The sequence below is a fragment of the Heptranchias perlo genome, chromosome 12, assembly GCF_035084215.1.
Source record: "Heptranchias perlo isolate sHepPer1 chromosome 12, sHepPer1.hap1, whole genome shotgun sequence".
Lineage (NCBI taxonomy): Eukaryota > Metazoa > Chordata > Chondrichthyes > Hexanchiformes > Hexanchidae > Heptranchias > Heptranchias perlo.
In genome coordinates, this window is record NC_090336.1 from 51,109,635 (window position 1) to 51,129,484 (window position 19,850).

Genomic DNA, 19,850 nt, shown 5'->3' on the forward strand with positions numbered 1-19,850 from the left:
TCCAAGGAAATTTGTGGAGGTAAAACAATTATTCCATATGGATAAATGTGAAATAGCTGAACCAAAAGTATCACAGGAGTTGTAGATTTTTGATGCGATTGAAAGTGGTTTTAATACCGAAGCATTTCCTTTGTGCTTCACCGGTTTCATATCAACGATCAGCAAACTTAAACAGATCTTATAAGGATCTAATTATAGCGTACATTATGGGGATGAATTAACCGGTTAAAAACACAATCCTAAAGATCACTACATTATTAATATGATATCATTGCCTACCTATCCCCAAAACTGATCTTATTGGGCCAGATTTTGTTGCCAAAATAACGGTGAGGTTAATGGTGTTTGCTGCTATTTATGTGCAAATGGTATAGCAACTTCAGGCGTGGGGCAGACGTGTGGTTAAACACGATATCCAAAAGTTGCTGTCTGAGTTGCACCGTTCCGCTGTTAGCTTCACAAAAACGGCATTTCGCTGTCTGCCTCACCATTGAAATGCATTGAATGGCGTGAAGTTGCAGTATTTGCGCGGTAGATACAAATTAAACCCTCCACAGAAAGTTAAGTCAAAGTCATTTCAAGTCTAAGTACCCTTTTAACGATATGATAAGTGTTAATTACTGCCAATCAACCTCTCTGGCAACGAAAATTAACTATTACAAGTTTTAATTGATGGAGATTTTAAAAATGTAAAATTTTAAATATTTTATTTTTTTCCTTTGTCTCTTTTGTCTCTTTTTTAATCCAATCTTTATTTCTCTCTCTCTAACTGATCTGACATTGAATTCACCCTCTCTAATTTACATTTCATTCTCAGTCCTGGTGCTGTTAATTTCACAATCCTTCAATCTGATTGGTTAAGGAGATACACAGTTACTTGCCCTGTTCACTCAGGTCCCAGATGCCCAGTTTCCCTCGCTGTGACGTTATCAGCTCATACTTTCAGCAACTTGTCAGGCAAAAAATCTTAAAATCTAAACACGCAAGGGCAAGTCTAACTAATGGCAGACGCTGTTAGATGCCCTGCTACAGCAAAATTTGGCCCATTATAATCAATAATCTGCTCCTATTGTTGTTATGTTTGACAGCCTGCAGAGAAAGCCTATCTCTTGCTTCAAAGGAACAGTAGCCTTGTGGCTGTGGAAGTGATCTAGGAACCCGTAAGTTGTGTATTCCCGCCAATGGAAAGTTGTGACTCCAGCCCCTGTTTGATTCCTACAGGGAAAAATTCGTCTGGGCCAGAAAACGGGCCCGGAATAGGCACTGTGCAGGCAGCATGCACCACATCTGGCCTCGGGCCTTATTTAAATAATTTGGGCAAGCTGCCATTGCCTTTCGCCTCTCCAGCTGGCAGAGACCCTCAGATCAGTGCCAGCAAGATGGGGGAGGGGGGAGGAACAGCGGGTGAGGAGCCGATTACAGCTGGCAGCGATGCCATGGAGCCGGCAGGAGCACTACTGTGCCTCCTGACTCCACATGAATTAAAAACAAAAAATATTTTCCTTACCATTTCCGTGGCAGTTGCTGGCTAGGCCACAACCACCTGGAAAACATGAACAGAAGAGGCCCAGCACCTGCTCCACTCAGGGCAGCCTAATTTCCCTGAGAAGTCCTAAAACAGGGTTTAGGCCTGTCATTAGCATATGCAATGGGCCTAACTTCTGAAAATTGGCCTGACCCAATTATTGGCCAGACGTTTTTTAGGCATCCTTGGGGCTCAGGATGTTGTTCCTCGAAAATGGGCCTCACCCCATTTTACAGCATGAAACAGGTGCAACAAGTTCCAATTTCTACCCCTTAATGTCTCTGAAGTGGCCTAGCAAGTCAATCAGTGACAGAACAATAAGACTTCTGTACCTGGCAACATCATCACAAAGACTGTAGTGTTTCAAGAAGAAGGACCGCCACTACCTTTTCAGTCCATCTATGGGTGGACAATAAATGTGGCCTCATCAGTGTTGCCCACATCCTGAGGAGTCTTTTTTTTTTAAAGTACAGTCTAAAGCCAATATTATCAATGGGCTAAATGATATTCTCAGACTCCGCAGGCGGCACTTTTGGTTTGGGTGCTGAACGGGCGCAATATTTGCAATATGTCCATGGCGCTCGCCCAATGTGGCATTCAGGTTCAGGGCTCATGAGCATTTACTTGGTGAGCTGTGAATGCCAAACGGGCATCCCTCTGCAGCTCGCTGGCTTCCTGCTGCGGAAAATCGGCAGCCTACTCCACGCCTGCTTGGGCGGGGTGGGAGGGTTGCAGGTGCGAGGGGGGGGGGTTGCGTGAATGGGCCAGGAGACTTTTGTCAGGCCCAGAGGAGCAACTCTGCTCCTCCTCGCTTCACAAAAACGTTTTAAAAATTCCAAGAGATTTACCTTTTTGGAGTGGCCTCCAGTGGTCCCTTTAAGGATCGCTGGTTAGGCCTCAATGCCTGGAGAAATGGGACTGGCATACTCTGCCCATTTCTCCTTGTTGTACTCGGGGTCCTACAACACATATAGGACCCTAATTTGCATATTTAAACAGCCTCCTGCCCGTTTTGGGGGCGGGCTTGTGGTCCATTTAAAGGCCTGCCTGAAAGTTGATTCGGGTGTTGCAATTGGGTGGACAAAGTCCCCACCAAACTTTCATTTACTGGTTGCCTGTTTTTCAGGTAATAAATAGGCAGCCAGCAGTTGAAAGTTTCCTCCATGGTTTTCAACCTTACATAGATCTGGATCATAAATTCTCGATGAAGTCACCACCGGAACAGCTCTAAAATTGTTCTCACTCGTAAGCTAGACACAAATAGTTTACCAGCAACAGAGAAATTGCTGCAACTACACCTCAACATTCTGTATCAAGGCAAAAAACTGACAGTGCATAATTTTTCTGTCTAAAGAATTTTCTCCTAGATAGTGTTGTTATCTCTACCCCAGACGACTGTGGATGCTCAGTTGTTGAGTGTGTTCAAGGCTGAGATAGGTAGATTTTTGGACTCGAGGGGAATCAAGGGATATGGAGATTGGGTGGGAAAGTGGAGTTGAGATTGAAGATCAGCCATGATCTTATTGAATGGCGAAGCAGGATCAAGGGGCAGTATGGCCTACTCCTGCTCCTATTTCTTATGTTCTTATGTTCTCAAATTCCATCCCCTGTAGGCAGAGTTAACCATCATCTGCAGATCTAGGCCATGTGAAGACTCTCTGCCTACTACCACACAACATAAAATGTTGAGACCTTCCACCATGCTTCTTCTCTAGCTCGCAGCAGATGCACAAAAGCACTAAACATATCCATTTTCGTTTTCAATAAGCACTCTTTAACTGTTGCTCTGTCTTTCTGCAGGACAAAGCAGCACACAAAGTCAGGGGGAGGAGCACCTTATATCTTAGCCCTCACCCAAATGGAGCATGAAACCCTGGAGATTAGTAGCCCTGCTAAATCTATGAGCATCAGGGAAAGCAAGGCTGGTAGCTTATTTTCTGCATATTATTCATAACCCTTCATTCACCTCAGAAAACCACACTTTCAGCCAGCTTGACAACTTCCAACTGCAAGTTCTGAAGACTGTTAGCTGCTACTATCCCAACTGTCAGTGCCATCCTAACTCTGCTTTCTCTTTCCTCTAGGTCCTTCTCAGCAACCAGAGCCTACAGAAGAAGACACTTGGGGTTTCTGTCGCACTTCCGATGAAGTTACGGCATGGTGTAGGAGCAGCTCCGAGAAAATTCCTAGCCTACAGGAAAGTGTTGATTAATAGAAATAAAGGTGAAGGACGATGCTGTCTTCAGCAAGAAAGTTCTGCACTAAGTTGGTCCATTCAAAACCCTTCATAAGAGATACTTGAATCAGCTAGCCTGGCATCCAGCACTTGGTGTTGAAATTCTGGGTGGAAAGGGTGCCCTATACAATATATTGATCTCCTGTGCTAAGCTGAAATGCCATTAGGAAATATACATCAAAGACAAATCAAATACTGCCAGTCTTACAATGCCAATGACACAGCTTTGGAATAGCTTGGGCAATTTCAAACCTTCAGTGCTGAACTAAAGATTGTCATTCTCTTACTGTCAGTCTTTTACTTTGTTAGTAATTGCAGTTACTCTCCTACATTAAAGAGACTGGACTCTATCTTCACAGGCAGAGTAGATGCCATTGTCATCTTACTCTGCTCTCTGCGAGTGTAAGAATTAGAAATGAATGTGCTTCCATCCTTTCAACATGATGGGACTACGGTGATTGAACTACAAAAGAATAATGCATCATAGCAAATATTCTTTTCACTCTTACTGCATGTACTTGAACTCATATGTGGAATGCAATAGTGTCCAACACCTTAATCTGTGCAACAGTATCAAGAATTATAAACTACTGTTTAGTTTTGTATTCTGATGACTATACCCGCTGTTATATTGTAGGTGTAGCCTGAATGGAATATGCTTATAAATTTATAAGTATCATAATGAAATCTAAAAAAGATGTACCTCCACAGTTCATTATCTTTCTGACATTTGTGGTTGAAAGTATCCTCTTAATTCTGAGGTAGTCCGCAATCTGCCCACCAATGGGTACTATAATCGTCATGACAAGATGGGGCAAAGCTGATAGCATACCCACCTGGAATAATAAAATGTAATAATTAAAGGCAACAAGGAATATGATTTGTACTACTGTATCCTGAACAGAGAAGACATAAATGTTGGAATTAACTTAGTGAAAATGTTCTCTAACAAGACAACCCAGAAAAGATAATCTGATATCAAATCCAAAATCGCCAAATGGATAACAGGATTCTGATGGCAACAAGGTTATCTCAAACAAAAATACTAAAAGATTTTGCTTAAACTGCACGCAGCTTTCAATAGGATCTCATGTCTTGGCAAAAACAAGGTAGTGAAAAAGAACAACAGAAAGAGACAAAAAAGTTCATTTCATGAAGAAAAAAATAAAACAGTCTCTCTCTTTGCCAAGTGCTGCAGAGGAAGGGGAGGGAAGGGCAAAGGTGAAAGGTGGATGAACTCTGAAGAGCGTAGCGTCTATTGCAGGAATTGGCTCGAGATTTTGATGTGTTGTACATTCAGACTGAGTTATGAATGTCTGCGTTTGCTTCAGGTGTGGGAGAACTGAACAAAAGCCATGCAAACTTACATGTGAATTAAAAACCACTTAGCTCAGCTATATTGTTCTGATAGAGCTTTTCGCTTGTAATTTTTTTTCCCGCAAGGCTTGCATGTCTATTAAAAAATCCAATGTAATGTGCTAGCAGCCACCCGTGTTACCAGTTTTTAAAAATCATATTCCGACCTCTCGTTTCATACTCATTAATGTGCAGTTAACCTGACAAGAAGGTAATAAGTTCAGTATTCAGTATTCAGGTCTAACAGTTTGTGTAGAAAGTGAAAACAGGTATGAATTTACAAAAGGTGACATCAGATCAAAAATGAATGGGGATCTTTTGAAAAAGATTTGGGTTATTACAAAAAACAAATCAATGAATAAGCAATGACTACACTACACAATTTAGCCAGGATTTTCAGTTTTGGTGGAATCCTGATGCAATTTAGGCAGCATGGGAGTTCTGTGTGCCTCAACTGCACACTTCTAACCCTGGCCGGCTTTCTGGGGTCAGAGTAATTAACATATTTTAGGTAAAGAAAGAACTTCCATTTATAAAGCACCTTTTATGACCTCAGGCTGTCCCAAAGTGCTTTACAGCCAATGAAGTACTTTTGAAGTGCAGTAACTGTTGTAATGTAGGGAAACACTGTTGCCAAATTGTGAACAACAAGATCCCACAAACAGCAATGATGCCAGGAATGCGCAGGTCACTCTTGTGTTACCAAGGCATTATTGAGAGGAAATTCGATATATGATGTATTCTGTTTGAGTGTCTTAGTCATCATTGCATTGGCTACCAGATCAAAGAGGAGATTCCTTTATGGTATTTGTCTACATTTAAACCCAGGCTGTAGAGATTAACAGCATTGTTTTAACCGCAGTCTCCTGTATAAAATGAAACAGAACTGGGCAAATTGTCTATCTTGTAATGAACAATTGTCACTCTGAATTAAAGTTACCTTGCTGATTTCAAATCCAAACACTTCTTCAAAGTAGGCAGGTTGGCTAATCAGCAGCAAGTAGAAAGTCCAGCTTCTACAGAAGTTTGCCACAATTATTGCATAGACTGGCATAGAGGTAAAGAACTTTCTCCATGGTGTCTTGTATTTCTAAAACAAAAAGTACAAACCTAATCATATTTTAGTCATTGTTAAATTGGGGTATTTGCAAGTCAATTTTATTATATCAAGTCCATTTATAAATTAAATTCCATTCACTGTAATAAAATCGCAAAATGATATCACAATTGCAGTCCCTGAGGAAGAAATCCCTGCCCTCTCTCCAAAACCAGTGACCTATAACACGTGCAAAGAGTCTGCAGATTAAGACTTTAGTACATCTAACCAATGGATATTTGTAAAACAAAATGTTAAATATATGTTGGCTAATGGAAGTGTCAAATGATCAACAACCAATTTACCCAAAGGTTTAATTATTAAAAAACTTAGGACATAAATATTTAATTACCAGCTGGGCTGCTCTATAGTATAGTGTTGAACAGGTTAAGTACCAAAACAAAGTGGCAGAGAATTAGTTCCACTTCAAGTGTTTTAGCTTCTGTTATTTCCAATTTATTTTGGGAAGAACCTCGGTGGCTCTATGTTGAGCAAATTACCGTTTCTCTGGAAAATCAAAACGGTCCACCTTTATGAACAACCATCACTCAATAAGAAAAAATATCATCACATTTTGATTATTTTATTCCAGAGCTGTAATTTTTCACCTTTGTTCTTATTAATTACTTTTTAATGAACCAATTGAATAATTACTGAAGGATCTTGCTATTTAGATAGGTTATTTTTTAAAATCAGAACAGGAAGTTTGTCTGAAGAGATAATTTCAAATTTATTTTTGTTCTTATGCTGATTGATAAAAGAAACCCCCAGCACTCTCTGAACGTAATAAGTAGGGTAATATTATAGTATTATGTTAATATTATGTTGGGTACAATTCTTTGTTTTTTTTTATTCATTCATGGGATGTGGGCGTCGCTGGCAAGGCCAGCATTTATTGCCCATCCCTAATTGCCCTTGAGAAGGTGGTGGTGAACCGCCTTCTTGAACCGCTGCAGTCCGTGTGGTGACGGTTCTCCCACAGTGCTCTTAGGTAGGGAGTTCCAGGATTTTGACCCAGCGATGATGAAGGAACGGTGATATATTTCCAAGTCGAGATGGTGTGTGACTTGGAGGGGAACATGCAGGTGGTGTTGTTCCCATGTGCCTGCTGCCCTTGTCCTTCTAGGTGGTAGAGGTCACGGATTTGGGAGGTGATGTCGAGGAAGCCTTGGCAAGTTGCTGCAGTGCATCCTGTGGATGGTACACACTGCAGCCACGGTGGCTGGTGGTGAAGGGAGTGAATGTTTAGGGTGGTGGATGGGGTGCCAATCAAGCAGGCTGCTTTGTCTTGGATGGTGTTGAGCTTCTTGAGTGTTGTTGGAGCTGCACTCATCCAAACAAGTGGACAGTATTCCATCACACTCCTGACCTGTGCCTTGTAGATAGTGGAAAGCTTTGGGGAGTCAGGAGGTGAATCACTCGCCGCAGAATACCCAGCCTCTGACCTGTTCTTGTAGCCGCAGTATTTATATGGTTAGTCCAGTTAAGTTTCTGGTCAATGGTGACCCCCAGGATGTTGATGGTGGGGGATTCGGCGATGCTAATGCTGTTGGATGTCAAGGGGAGATGCTTAGACTCTCTCTTGGTGGAGATGGTCATTGCCTGGCACTTGTCTGGCGCGAATGTTATTTGCCAGTTATCAGCCCAGGCCTGGATGTTGCCCAGGTCTTGCTGCATGCGGGCACGGACTGCTTCATTATCTGAGGGGTTGCGAGTGGAACTGAACACTATGGAATCATCAGCGAACATCCCCATTTCTGTACTTATGATGGAGGGAAGGTCATTGATGAAGCAGCTGAAGATGGTTGGGCCTAGGACACTGCCCTGAGGAGCTCCTGCAGCAATGTCCTGGGGCTGAGATGATTGGCCTCCAACAACCACTGCCATCTTCCTTTGTTCTAGGTATGACTCCAGCCACTGGAGAGTTTTCCCCCTGATTCCCATTGACTTCAATTTTACTAGGACTCCTCGGTCAAATGCTGCCTTGATGTGTTATATAGCAATAATATTGCTTAATGATAAGTAAGTAACATTGAAAATTATAATCTATGTTGCAATATAAAGTACCTTGTGGATAGAATCCATGTCCCCATATTCCATAGAACAGTGTGCTACTATAACTATTGGGCCGGAAATTGCTTTCAAAATAACAGTGACCCGAACAGCGCTCACCATTATTAGTGACAAAAATTGAAGAGCAAGTTCATGCGCAGTCAAACGTAGAAATCCGAAACTTGCTCTTCCTAGTTCACTGACAATCTGACAGTTTCGCCTTAAAGGGACATCTTTGGCTGGAATCAATAAAATCAATGGACCAGCACCAACTTGCTCTCCTGCCTAGGTGGAAACGAACTAATCTCGCCACAAAACAGGTATGCTCAGTTTTTTTTTGTCTAAACTAAGTTTTAACAATGTGGTAAGTCTTAATAACTGCCAAACAAACTCTCTGGAAATAAAAATTAACTTTTAAAAACGTGGAGTCGCATTACTCCTGATTTTAATAAGTTTTGGGCATTTTTAAAAAAAAATAATTTTAAAAATGTAGTTTCTTTTTCTTTTTCCTTCTGTCTCTTTTAACTCAGTCTTTTAATTTCATCCTCTCTTTATTTTGCTTTCTCCATGTCATTTTATAATACCCTATCAGGCACATCTAGATTTTTAGTCTGTGCTGTTTGTCTATGAACTGCACTTCCTGGTTCCCATAGCGGGGCATGCTTCAAGCTCATTGGTTGAGGGGCCTTAGCAATCCTCTCACCACTCACAAAGCCCGGGAAAGACCGCTGATGTTATTTGAACTCGCAGTTCAAAAAAGTTGCCGCCAAAAAGAATGAGGTAACTTAGTGAATGAATTTAAATCTAATGAGCAGTGACCACTGCTGATTCACCACTCAGAGCAATTTACAGACCTATATGACAAAGGACCAGGAAGTTATTATTTTGTAAATGTTTGGTGTGTTATCAAACACCTTTCATTCTGCTAAAACAAGGTTTAAAAATGCCAGTTTTCCATATTTTGGCTACTGGAAATGTAATTCCTGCACATCTTGTGCTACTGTGAAGCGGTTCCGGAATTATAGCAATTTAAAATGTGCAACATCAGCGTGCTTGGCATCTTACACTGAACGTGAAGCTATCTGGAGGAGATCAACGCACACAATTTTAAAAAAAAGTTACCTACATCAAACGATATAAAGCGAGCCTTTTAAACATGTATATTTAAATAATAAAAATGTCCAAGCAATCTGTTATACTGGCTTTAAGTATCTATTGTTAGAAAAGAGCTGATGGAAAAGTCAGTTTTTTTCCTTCTCATCAAAAATGTCAACAGCCAGTGAGTAGAGCTTTGTCCATGTGTTGAATATGTGTTGAACTATACGCAGAACTCAGTGCATGTGTTTAAGCATGTAAGGGCAAAGCTCTATTTGCATTTTTATGTATGTACGTGCAAAGCTCTGCGCAAATGTTTCAGTATGTAAGTGTAAACTCAGTGCCTGTGTTTAAGGTAAACTGTGTTCAAAAATCTTTGAAGGTGGCAGGACAAGTTGAGAAAGCGGCTAAAAAATCAAATGGGATCCTAGGCTTTATAAATAGAGGCAAATAAGTACAAAAGCAAGGAAGTTATGTTGAACCTTTATAAAACACTGGATACCGCACTTTAGGAAGGATGTGATAGGCCTCTGAGAGTGCAGAAAAGATTTACTAGAATAGTTCCAGGGATGAGGGATTTCAGTTACGTGGATAGACTGGAGAAGCTGGGGTTGTTCTCCTTAGAGCAGAGATGATTGAAAGGAGATTTGATAGAAGTGTTCAAAATCATTAAGAGTTTAAATAAAGTAAATAGTCGACACAGATTTAAGGTGATTGGCAAAAGAACCAAAGGCGAGATGAGGAGAAACTTTTTTTGCGCAGTGAGTAGTTATGATCTGGAATGCACTGGCTGAAAGGGTGGTGGAAGTAGATTCAATCATGGCTTTCAAAAAGGAATTGGATAAATACTTGAAGAGAAAAAAATTGTAGGGCTAGGGGGAAAGAGTAGGGGAATGGGACTAACTGGATTGCTCTTATAAAGAGCTGGCATGGGCTTGATGGGCCGAATTACCTCCTTCTGAGCTGTAACCATTCTATGATTCTAAGTATATATGCACAGAACTCAGTGTATGTGTTAAAGAATGTATGCACAAAGCTCAGTACACATGTTAAAGTAAGTATGCCTAGAGCTCAGTACACGTGTTCAAATATGTATCCAAGGAACTCAGGGTACATGTTAAAGTATGTAACCCACAGCTCAGTGCATGTATTTAAGTACGTATGCAAAAAATATGATACACATACTTATGCAAGAGCAGATCTCTGCATGTGTGTTTCGGTATGTAAGTCTAGAGCCCTGTGCCCATGTTTTAGGATGTAGACACAGAGTTCTGCACATGTTTAAGAACATAAGCTCAAGGGACTTATAAAGTATGCATGTACAAAGTTCAATAAATGTGATTATATATGCACAGAACTTTGCGCACGTTTGAGTAATTTTGCACGGAGATGTATTTGTGTTTAATTAACTGAAATAAATCATAAATTTAAGAACAGATAGAAGTGTTCATACATCTATTCCTCCAACAAGCTTGGCACTTTCACCAATGCTTTCTTCAATGTAGGTGCGCTCCTCATCTGTGATAGTTGGATGTGCTGCAGGACTTTCATAGGATACCAGAATCCAGAACATATACCACACCATTCCAAAAGACCCTAGTCCAAAAAAATTAAAGGAAGAAACATAGGAAATAAACAATGTAGAATTAGAAGTTAGATGTTATAGTACAAAATGCCAATGTTCTGCAACAAAACAATTGCTAGTCATTTAGTAGTTTACTATTCAGTTACTATTTGATTCAAATAGTTATTAATATTCACAAAACAAATTTATTATTTAATACAGAAAGAAAATATGAATGCTGGAAATCTGAAATAAGAACATATAATGCTAGAATTGCACAGCCAGGCAATCAATATCTGAAAGGCAAACAGCAGGTTAACATTTCAGGGTAGACTTTCTCAATCCTCACACACATGGCAAAATACCTCACACGCCATGAGAGCACGTTGGAAAATCATGGACAGTGGGCAAGAACTCAAGAGTATCAACCCTGTTGAGTGGAAACCTTTGTGAGAACAGACCCTGGATTCTGATGAAGGGTCTTTGTTACGGGGAGCGGGCAGGAAATTGGACATGAATTTAGATTAGAGGTTAGGATCAGATCAGCCATGATCTTATTAAATGGCGGAGCAGGCTCGAAGGGCCGATTGGCCTACTCCTGCTCCTATTTCTTATGTTCTTCTTATGTTCTTATGTCTTACCCGAAATGCTATCCTATTTTACACTAACGGAACTGCTGTGCACTTTTATGTGTTCCTGAGGATTTTTCTTTCACTGGTTTATTTAAATCATTTGTTTTTGTAATTAATGTATTTAATAAATAGCAATATTAAAAATTATGATAATTTTAGGAACAGATGGGTACAATTTGGTATTTATCTCATTGCTATATTTGCCAAATAAGAACATACATTTCGAAAGAGTAAATTGCATTTTGCCTAATAATCTTAAGTCAAGTCTAATGGACATTTGTGTGTGCTGTGCCAAATGAAGATTGAGATTGAGGGTTTAATTAACCAGCTGCTCCTCAATTGGACCATAATATGCATTTGGTCAATTATTGCTAACCCATCACACCTTAGAAGATTTTTGTAAACCAACTATATATGTTTTAGTATATTAAATTTGCTTGCTTTACTGTTTATAAATCCGCTAATCCATATCTGTGATTGAACTTATTAACACATCACAACATTATGGCATTATCAATGTATCTGAAATCGAGATAAATAATCCTTATTTGAAACTAAGAATTCTATATTCAAATTATATTTGATAATATCATATTGCTATATCCTGTTATTTTGTACCAGTCAGATGTTGCCCTTGATCTCATAAGCTGTCATCTAAACCAATTACAAAATGTTACTATGCATATTTATATGCATAAGAGATACACTAATCTAATAACATCTCGGGGTAACAGTCTGAATACACATTGGTGGCAGAAACCTCACCCACTGCAGCATATATTGTAAAATTACCCTCAGGGTAATGTTACTTACATTTTTGGTGTAAGAATAACCGCCACACCAGTGAGTTACTTATTACTTCAGATTTATGTACTGTGGTTTTTAGTTCTAACAATATTTAAAGGACCATGCGGGTAATTATGAACTTACTGCCAGAACGTAAAACTGGCGTTGTGAGTCGGAAACCCATTATAGAAATTGTGTAGTTTTCCTTTCCGTTGATTTCAAGAAGAATGGTTAGCACTCTCATCCAGTTTGAAGAACTAATTCAATTGTATTTACTATATTGGCTTTTAAACATTCTACAATAACACCTCAAATCATTGAAGGAGGCCATTCAGCCCATCATGCCTGTGTTGGCTCTTTGAAAGAGCTATCCAATTAGTCCCACTCGCCACTCTTTCCCTATAGCCCTGCAATTTTTTTCCTTTTCGGGTGTATATCCAATTCCATTTGAAGATTTCTACTGAATCTGCTTCCACCACCCTTTCAGGCAGTGCATTTCAGATCATAACAACTCGCTGCATTAAAAAAAACTCATCTCTTGTTCTTTTGTCAATTATCTTAAATCCGTGACCCGTCCACCCGCCAATGGAAACAGTTTCTCCTTATTTACTCTATCAAAACATCTCATAATTTTGAACACCTCTATTAAATCTCCCCTTAACCTTCTCTGTTCTAGTCTCTCCTCATAACAAAGTCCCTCATCCCTGGTAACATTTCCGGTAAATCTTCTCTGCACTCTCTCCAAGGCCTTGAAAACTTTCTAAAGTGTGGTGCCCAGAATTAAACACAATGGGGTAGAAATCCATCTTGGGCAGTATCGAATCAGACGCACATTATACTCCCCGCTCAATAATCAGTTGCATTGACTTCAATAGAACTAAATATCAAGTGGGCTGTATAACAGGCGGCTGATGTGATACTGCCCATTTGTGATAATGTCCAAGATGGATTTAAGATCATAAGAAATAGGAGCAGGAGTAGACCATACAGTCCCTCGAGCCTGCTCCACCATTCAATAAGATCATGGCTGATATTCTACCTCAACTCCACTTTCCCGCCCGATCCCCATATCCCTTGATTCCCTAAGATTCCATAAATCTATCGATCTCAGCCTTAAATATACTTAACGACTGAGCATCCAAAGCACTCTGGGGTAGAGAATTCCAAAGATTCACAACCCTCTGAGTGAAGAAATTCCTCCTCATCTTAGTCTTAAATGGCCGACCCCTTATCCTGAGACTGTGCCCCCTAGTTCTAGATTCGAAATTTCTACCACAATATCCAGCTGAGATCTAACCAGTGATTTATAAAGGTTTAGCATAATTGCCAATCTTTTGTACTCTTATGCCTCTATTTATAAAGCTATGGATCACACATTAGACTTAAAAATAGTTCCATTATTACACTTTTTAATAATTTTCTAGATTTTTTTTAAATGGCATGGGAACTGATTTTTGGTGTATTAAAAGTTCATAACAATCTAGGAGTAGTAAACTCATTTGTCGGTTATCATTCCTGTGTTTTCAGAAATGTAATATTCGTATTGATAGTCACATAAATCCAGACATTAATAAAACAGCAAAAGCAAAAGAAATACTATTTTAATAAGAGAAACAACAAGTGTTCTTTGTTGTGTTGAAACTTATTGGCCAATATGTATTTAAGACATGTTGGTCAGCAAGCACCTGCTTCACTGGAATATAGAACCTACCATACACATAAAACACAGAGGGCCATCCGATATATTGCACTAGAATCCCAGCTAAAGGCATAGCAATTACAGCTCCAGCATAAGAACCTGCAAGAAGATCAGTGTGAAATCAATACACAAGTAAGATCCCATTCAAAGGTTGCACTTCAGCAACATTTTATCCATTTAGAAAAAAACTAACAGGAGAAACAAAATGCTAATTACCACAAAATGAGGTGGTTGCCAGCCTGCTTCTCTCTAATGGTGGAGCCCATTTACTCCATATGCCATGGCAGGCTGGGTACGTGACTCCCTGCAAACATACATCATTTATGTTTTTACACAGAGTGTAAGTGCCAAACCGGTCTTTAATTTATCAATCATCTAAGTAAAAATCAATACATGTACTCTTTTAAATTATTGATGTGGACAAAATAGGGAAATCAGCAGTCAAGAATTTTGAGAGGTGTGAACATACCTTGCAGTTCAGTTACTATTATAGATTTACCGAATAACACAACTATATCTCGAGTTTACACTTTATTTAAATTGAACCTACGTGTAGTCAGATATCTGTATTCCTACAAAAATCGTAATATTAATTTGAATATATGCATACAGTTAAAGCTATTGGTTTCCAAATAGTTCAGAAACATGACAATATATAATTTTTAATAAAACATTAACAATTTAAAGGTGAAATATGAAAAGGGAAGACTGCAAATGCTGGAATTCTTAAATAATAATAGAAAACGCTGGATATACCCAATAGGTCAGTCAACATCTGTAAAGAGGAAAGACAAGCTATGTGCTTGGGGAATGCAGTTTTCATCAATTTAAACGGGCGATGTATGACGGACAAGCTGTACAATGTCAGAGGGAAGTGTAATTTTTGTAAAGCTTACTACATTGTATTGTGAGGACTCTGTGGGCTTCTGAGAATTAATCGATGTTGCTCCTATACCTCGAGAGAGTCAAACATACCTCTACCAGTCCCTGCAGGATCCTGACGAAAATCACGAAACCATAGTGCACTTTAGCTGCAGATGGGATGAGCATATTGAGAGTGGAGGTGAGAAAGATAGCAGCACCAAATACTCTGAAACAGAGCCACAGAAATATACTTATTATACACATTCTCCTCACAGATGTTCATTAACCCTTCCCAATATTGGTCTCTGAGATAAACAGTCTCTCACGTTAAGATATTTCACTCGATTACGCTCAATATTTTTCACAATGAATATTTTCATAAACTGCACGAACTGTTTGCACTTCGTGATAAATGCAACAGGGTTTCTACGAGGTAAGAGTTTTAAGGAGGCTGCTGTTACCAGACTGAATGACAGAGAAATGAAAGTAACAGATTTTAAAATATTTAAATATTCTGCAGTAAATGTTGATTATCTACTTATCAGTGCCTGAAGCAACTGGTACAACAAATACAATAATTATAGAAGCTATTTTTTCTTTGGCTTTTCCAGTTTAATTTATAACAGCGCAGCTTCTCGCAGACTACACAAGACTGATTCGATCAGCGTTGCCTTTAACATTGTCTGAGGAAAAATAATGTCATTGCACCAGGGAATTTGAAAGTGTCTCCGAAGTCCTCATTTTACCGTGTTATCCAATTATTCCTTTCACCCAAAGTTTCAACATTGCCAAATTAATGGCGTTAAACGAGTAAATAATCCGTAACGTCGATGGGTTATCTGGGTTACTGTTCAATAAATGAATTTCATAATTATGAATGATTTAACATCATAATTAATGAATGAATATCATAATACTGATGACTAATTGCGTACTGCGTTTTATTTGGTTCGGTCTTACCATATCTGTTTGAGTGTGTATGTGTTTGAGTGTGCATGTGTGTGATGGGGGAGGATTCAGGTTATAACTGTTCACATTGATTGTATCACCACTGCAAACCTGCACTAATTTAAAGCAGAGCTCCTGAGCACATTCATTTCAAATCTGCGCCGAGCTCCTTGAAGTTTCACCCAATGATTCAGATCACACTTTCTCACAGCTGAGACCACTGACGAATGGTTTATTCCTCCACCTCCCCCCGCCCCTCACCAAAAAAACTCTGAGTGTATCATTCACATTCTGAAAAATATCTCATTATCTGAAATGTAAATTGAATGGGCTTCGGACATATGGCGTGGCGATATTAAAAATCCCAGGCGCAGGATGTGGATACCCTAAGATCCTAGATGTTTAATCTGTGCAACAGGAATATATTTTTAATAGCTCAACGTGCACTTCAACAAAGCTTTTGTGTGAAATATACAAAAGGCGAGTTGGTTTGGAGCCAGAAGGGCCCTAATGTACAAATAAATTTATAGCGTATAGAGAGACATTATAGGGTCTCTATTTACTGGTCCATCATAACTCATTGGCAGATGGTTCAAATTCCTGCTGACTGGGCAGCTGATGTGCAAAACGAAAACTGCATTCTGATGAAGGCTTTATTTGTACATTAGTGTGTTATATTTCTACTACAGTACGTGAATTCTGAAACATCCCCGTTAGATAGATAGATGGCTTTATTTTATGAAATTTATAGAACCAAATATTTTAACGTTAGCGGTTATGTATTTAATACGAGTGTTCATTCTATGTTACTAGCCAGTAGTTTAAATTAAAATGGGGATTTAAACGAGGCATATTCGATCGCTAGCCGGTGCTGCATCTATTCACTTCAAGCCAACGAATACCAGAGAGACCGGAGACTGCGGAGAGGGCTACTCTTTCGGAGAAATCACAATCCTGTTAACATGCTAAGGCTGCTTCCACACATATTTATGTTCCTACTGTAGGTACTATAGGGACGAGCCGCACTGATAATACAGAGCTAGAGAGACGAAAATCGGATGAAATAAACGAATGAGTAAAAATAAACTGCCTCGGTTACTTTGTGATTTGAGACAGATGAAAGGTTCCCAGGATAGTCTCCATCAAAAAATCACAGCGACAAACTTCCGAGGAAAGGATAAATAACACAGTTCAATATAAACCATTGCTTCCATAGTAAATTTTTAAAAACTATTCCCATCTCTCCTCCCAATTCTAAAGAAACAAATCAAACGAGAATACGAGAGGAAGGAAACTCTGTATTCGATCCTTACACGCTAGAATAAAATTATTTTAAAATTTAAAATAAATTTTGAAATCATATCAATATATATTCTGCAAACAAATATGTTGCCCTGTATTTCATAAACTCGCAGTCTAATCTCAGTGACTGATGATCTTTTGAAATATCCAATAAATATGTAAATACTTTTCTGTCGACAGTGGACAATAAATCAGCGACTAAATATTTAATGACTACAAATACGTATTATATTCATGTGTGATTTGGGACTGCAGCCTTTCCATCTCGAGATTCTGCGGCAAAACAACAAGGAATAGAACGGTCCCAGTGGTACCTCGGCGTCCTAATCTTTTACAAATATATTCCGAAAGTGACCTTGTGATCCTTACAAGCCAAAAAAATCAAACGGAGCTCTCTTTCTATAATGACATTGAAAGAAGAAGCGAATTCTAACGATAATTTCATTAAAATTTGCCTATCTTAAAGTATGAATTCGTAAAATGGAAATGATTGTATAATCTAAAGAATATTGAGATCTTATATGATATAAAATATAAACCGCGCATTTTATAACAGTGAAGGGATGCTGGCACTGAGAAACTCTGCACACATTGTGCTACAGTTACCATCACCTGTAGCAGCCTCAAGGTGTAGCAGTCATTCAACACCTTTATACAGGAAAGCCAGTCGAATACGGACACATAGTTAGACTTTATCCCTGTGTTCGGCTATCTGAGATTTATTCGAAACTACACTCTGGGGCGGATTGTCACCTCCACTGATACAATCCCCCGCCCCCAAGGTCGCCTGCCTTACTATTAATGACCTTTATATACTGAAGCTCCTGCATTTCATTAAATAGGATCAAAAGGCCTGAAAAGCTTTTAGACCAATCCCAATTTTATTATTACTCCAACGGTAAGTTTTTTTTTACTCACTCGGAAAGCAGTTGTAGTACACTTATGGTTTGAGACCGGTACACGTTTGGGTGCGCACCCATCAGATGGACCAGAATTATACTGTCTCTCCACTCAGCTCTGAAAACAGTCGCTCGCTTACCAAATACGCAAAGATCATTGATATATGGTCGTGATGGTGCACACACGAATGAACATTCATGCGCCGTGGCTTACAATGGTTTTCTGAAACGTATTTGAATGATATGGTCTTCCATAACCAATACATTGTATAGCTCAACTATCCGAGATACTCGTCCACTTCTTCATCTGGTTTAACATTTGAGTAAATTGTTCATATGACCTTCTGTTTCTAAATGAAATGCACGAAGATATGATTTGATAAAATTATTGGAATATATATGAACATAGAGTACAAGTGAAATTTAACGTAGTTTAAATAACAAGACTTTTTTAAAAAAAGAAAATAACCTTAGAGAAGTTAATATTTCACTGTTAATCAGTGTGTTCCATACTTATCTATATTTATTTCATATGTATACTTTTTGGCTTTTAACTAACGAAAATGGCTGAACAGTAATAAATCAATATGGTCACTATACAACTCGGCTAAATAAGTAACAGCAGTGCCTCAAAGAAATGGTTTGTACCTTCTGTTTATGATAATTAAAGTTTGTATATAGGGGATCAAGGATCAGCTATTCCATGCATCCTGTAGTGCAAGAAAGCTCAAAATCATTGTCTTTCTAATAAAGTGATTTGATCACAGCAACTTGCACCTCTCACTGTTCACCCTAAGACTGTCCACAGGCAAGAAAATATGTACAAAAACTGCAATCCACCCTCAGCACCATTTCACACCTCATCTCTGTATAAAATAGTAAAACATGGAATGAAATACTGTGATACTAATAAATGGTGTTTTAAAGATATAATATGTCTGAAATTGAGATTATATTGCTGGACTACTCAAGATTTGTTCTCAAGCCTTCTTAGTCGCTTAGGGATAATGTTTTTTGTCATTATATTAACAAAAAGAAATGAGTAAACAGTTGAGTTATACCAGCAGTCATGTACTTGTACCACTAATCTTAGTCCCATATAAGGTCTGTGACCTGAAGTTAACAAGGATTTTTTCTTTGTTATGGACTGTTGTGGTTTTGTTAGAAGAGAATGGAGATTGATTGTGCATCGTGACATGGGAGAGGGATAACTCAAAGTCAGAACTTGAGGAAATCATCTGAAGGAAGTCAGCATCTCTGCAATTTTATGTTTGGGAACTGCAACATAATTGACATTTTATTCAGGTTTCTAATAAAATGAGTATGGATCTAACTCTAACTCAGTTAGTCTTCAGTATTTTCATCTGCTCTTCATTGCACTTTTGAAGACTCATTCTGATAACATCAGGATGGAGGAAATGATCTTTTCAATTTATCATAGTCACCTATAACAACATGGTCAGCAAGTTGGAGTGTGAAAACATGATTACATAGTTCAGCTTTAGGTTTGGGGCAGTTTAGAAGAAAAGGATGATAGATAAATAGATAGATAGATAGATAGATAGATAGATAGATATTACAATTTACTTCAGTGAGAAACATTTATGCTAGAAAACTTGGCAAAGAAGAAAAAAGAAAGCATAAAACGGAGAACAAGAAAGATAAGCTATTGGTATAACTAGTTGTGATGAGGAAGATGATGTATTATGAAACTAAATGAAATTACTAAATAAGAATTTAATAATAGGGACTACTGCAATGTTGCTCCATTTCAGTATTTATGCTAATAAAGAATT

General features: G+C 38.7%; 1 protein-coding gene across 1 annotated transcript in view; it reads right to left on the reverse strand.

The window, feature by feature from the left end:
- The window catches only part of slc17a6a (solute carrier family 17 member 6a), a 40,148-nt gene that overhangs the window by 6,855 nt on the left and 13,443 nt on the right, over positions 1–19,850 (reverse strand). The window contains exons 4-9 of the mRNA XM_067993537.1: positions 15,017–15,131; positions 14,258–14,345; positions 14,054–14,140; positions 10,814–10,956; positions 6,058–6,207; positions 4,465–4,597 (exon numbers count right to left, since the gene is read on the reverse strand). Coding sequence (XP_067849638.1) covers positions 4,465–4,597; positions 6,058–6,207; positions 10,814–10,956; positions 14,054–14,140; positions 14,258–14,345; positions 15,017–15,131 — 716 coding nt within the window. The remainder of the gene's footprint in view (positions 1–4,464; positions 4,598–6,057; positions 6,208–10,813; positions 10,957–14,053; positions 14,141–14,257; positions 14,346–15,016; positions 15,132–19,850) is intronic.